We start from the raw sequence: 907 nt of genomic DNA, 5'->3' as shown, positions 1-907 counted from the left end.
GACAGTTGCCAGGTTTTATGATCCAACCCACTGTGCTGGATGGAAGGCGATGCTACTGCAAGGTCCCTGAAATAACAACCACTACGACCACAACACCGCCAACAACAACTACATCAACTACAACATCTACCACGACGACTGCCACTACCACCTCTACAACGTCTACAAGCACAACCTCTACGTCTACTTCAACTACGACATCAACGTCCACTTCTACATCCACATCAACATCTACTTCTACCACAACATCTACATCCACTTCTACCACAACATCTACATCTACTTCTACCACAACGTCTACATCTACTTCTACCACAACATCTACATCTACTTCTACCACCACATCAACATCCACTTCTACCACAACATCTACATCCACTTCTACCACAACATCTACATCTACAACAGAAACAACAACATCAACTTCAACAACATCAACTACAACTGTGGACTGTGAGTATCATTAGTAAATCAATATAGTTGTAAGTATCTACTCTATAATTAATTAAACTAAGGAACTACACTATAAGTAAACTGATGCACCATGCCTTATATACTAAAGGATGCGTTAAGCTTCATATGATACGGGATACATAGCCTTATATATAATTTCAAGCGTTATGTCTCACATAGCGATCGATACACTACGCCTTATGAATGATACAATTAATACAATACGTATTAACATCGCATGGTAACTGATATTTTGTGCATTGTTTAGATAGAATACGCCTTATGAATGATGCAATTGATAGTATACGTATTGAAATCACGTGGTAACTGATATATTGTGCATTATTTAGTACAGTATCGAATGCGGTAGGCTTATGGAAACACTGATGGACTGCGCCTTTTACAGCATCCGTTTCCGTTGGTCAGTGGTCAGCGCTCGAGACTTTTTTCAATG

At 39.4% G+C, this 907-nt stretch overlaps 1 protein-coding gene across 1 annotated transcript in view; it reads left to right on the top strand.

The window, feature by feature from the left end:
• Positions 1-907, top strand: part of LOC119586074 (cell wall protein DAN4-like) — a 14541-nt gene that overhangs the window by 5155 nt on the left and 8479 nt on the right. The window contains exon 2 of the mRNA XM_037934773.1: positions 3-453. Within this exon, the coding sequence (XP_037790701.1) occupies positions 18-453 (436 nt within the window). The 5' untranslated portion in view covers positions 3-17. The remainder of the gene's footprint in view (positions 1-2; positions 454-907) is intronic.

The sequence above is a fragment of the Penaeus monodon genome, chromosome 20 (genome assembly GCF_015228065.2).
Source record: "Penaeus monodon isolate SGIC_2016 chromosome 20, NSTDA_Pmon_1, whole genome shotgun sequence".
Taxonomy (NCBI): domain Eukaryota; kingdom Metazoa; phylum Arthropoda; class Malacostraca; order Decapoda; family Penaeidae; genus Penaeus; species Penaeus monodon.
Note: the sequence above shows the minus strand (reverse complement) of the source record. Positions and strands in the feature narration are given on the sequence as shown.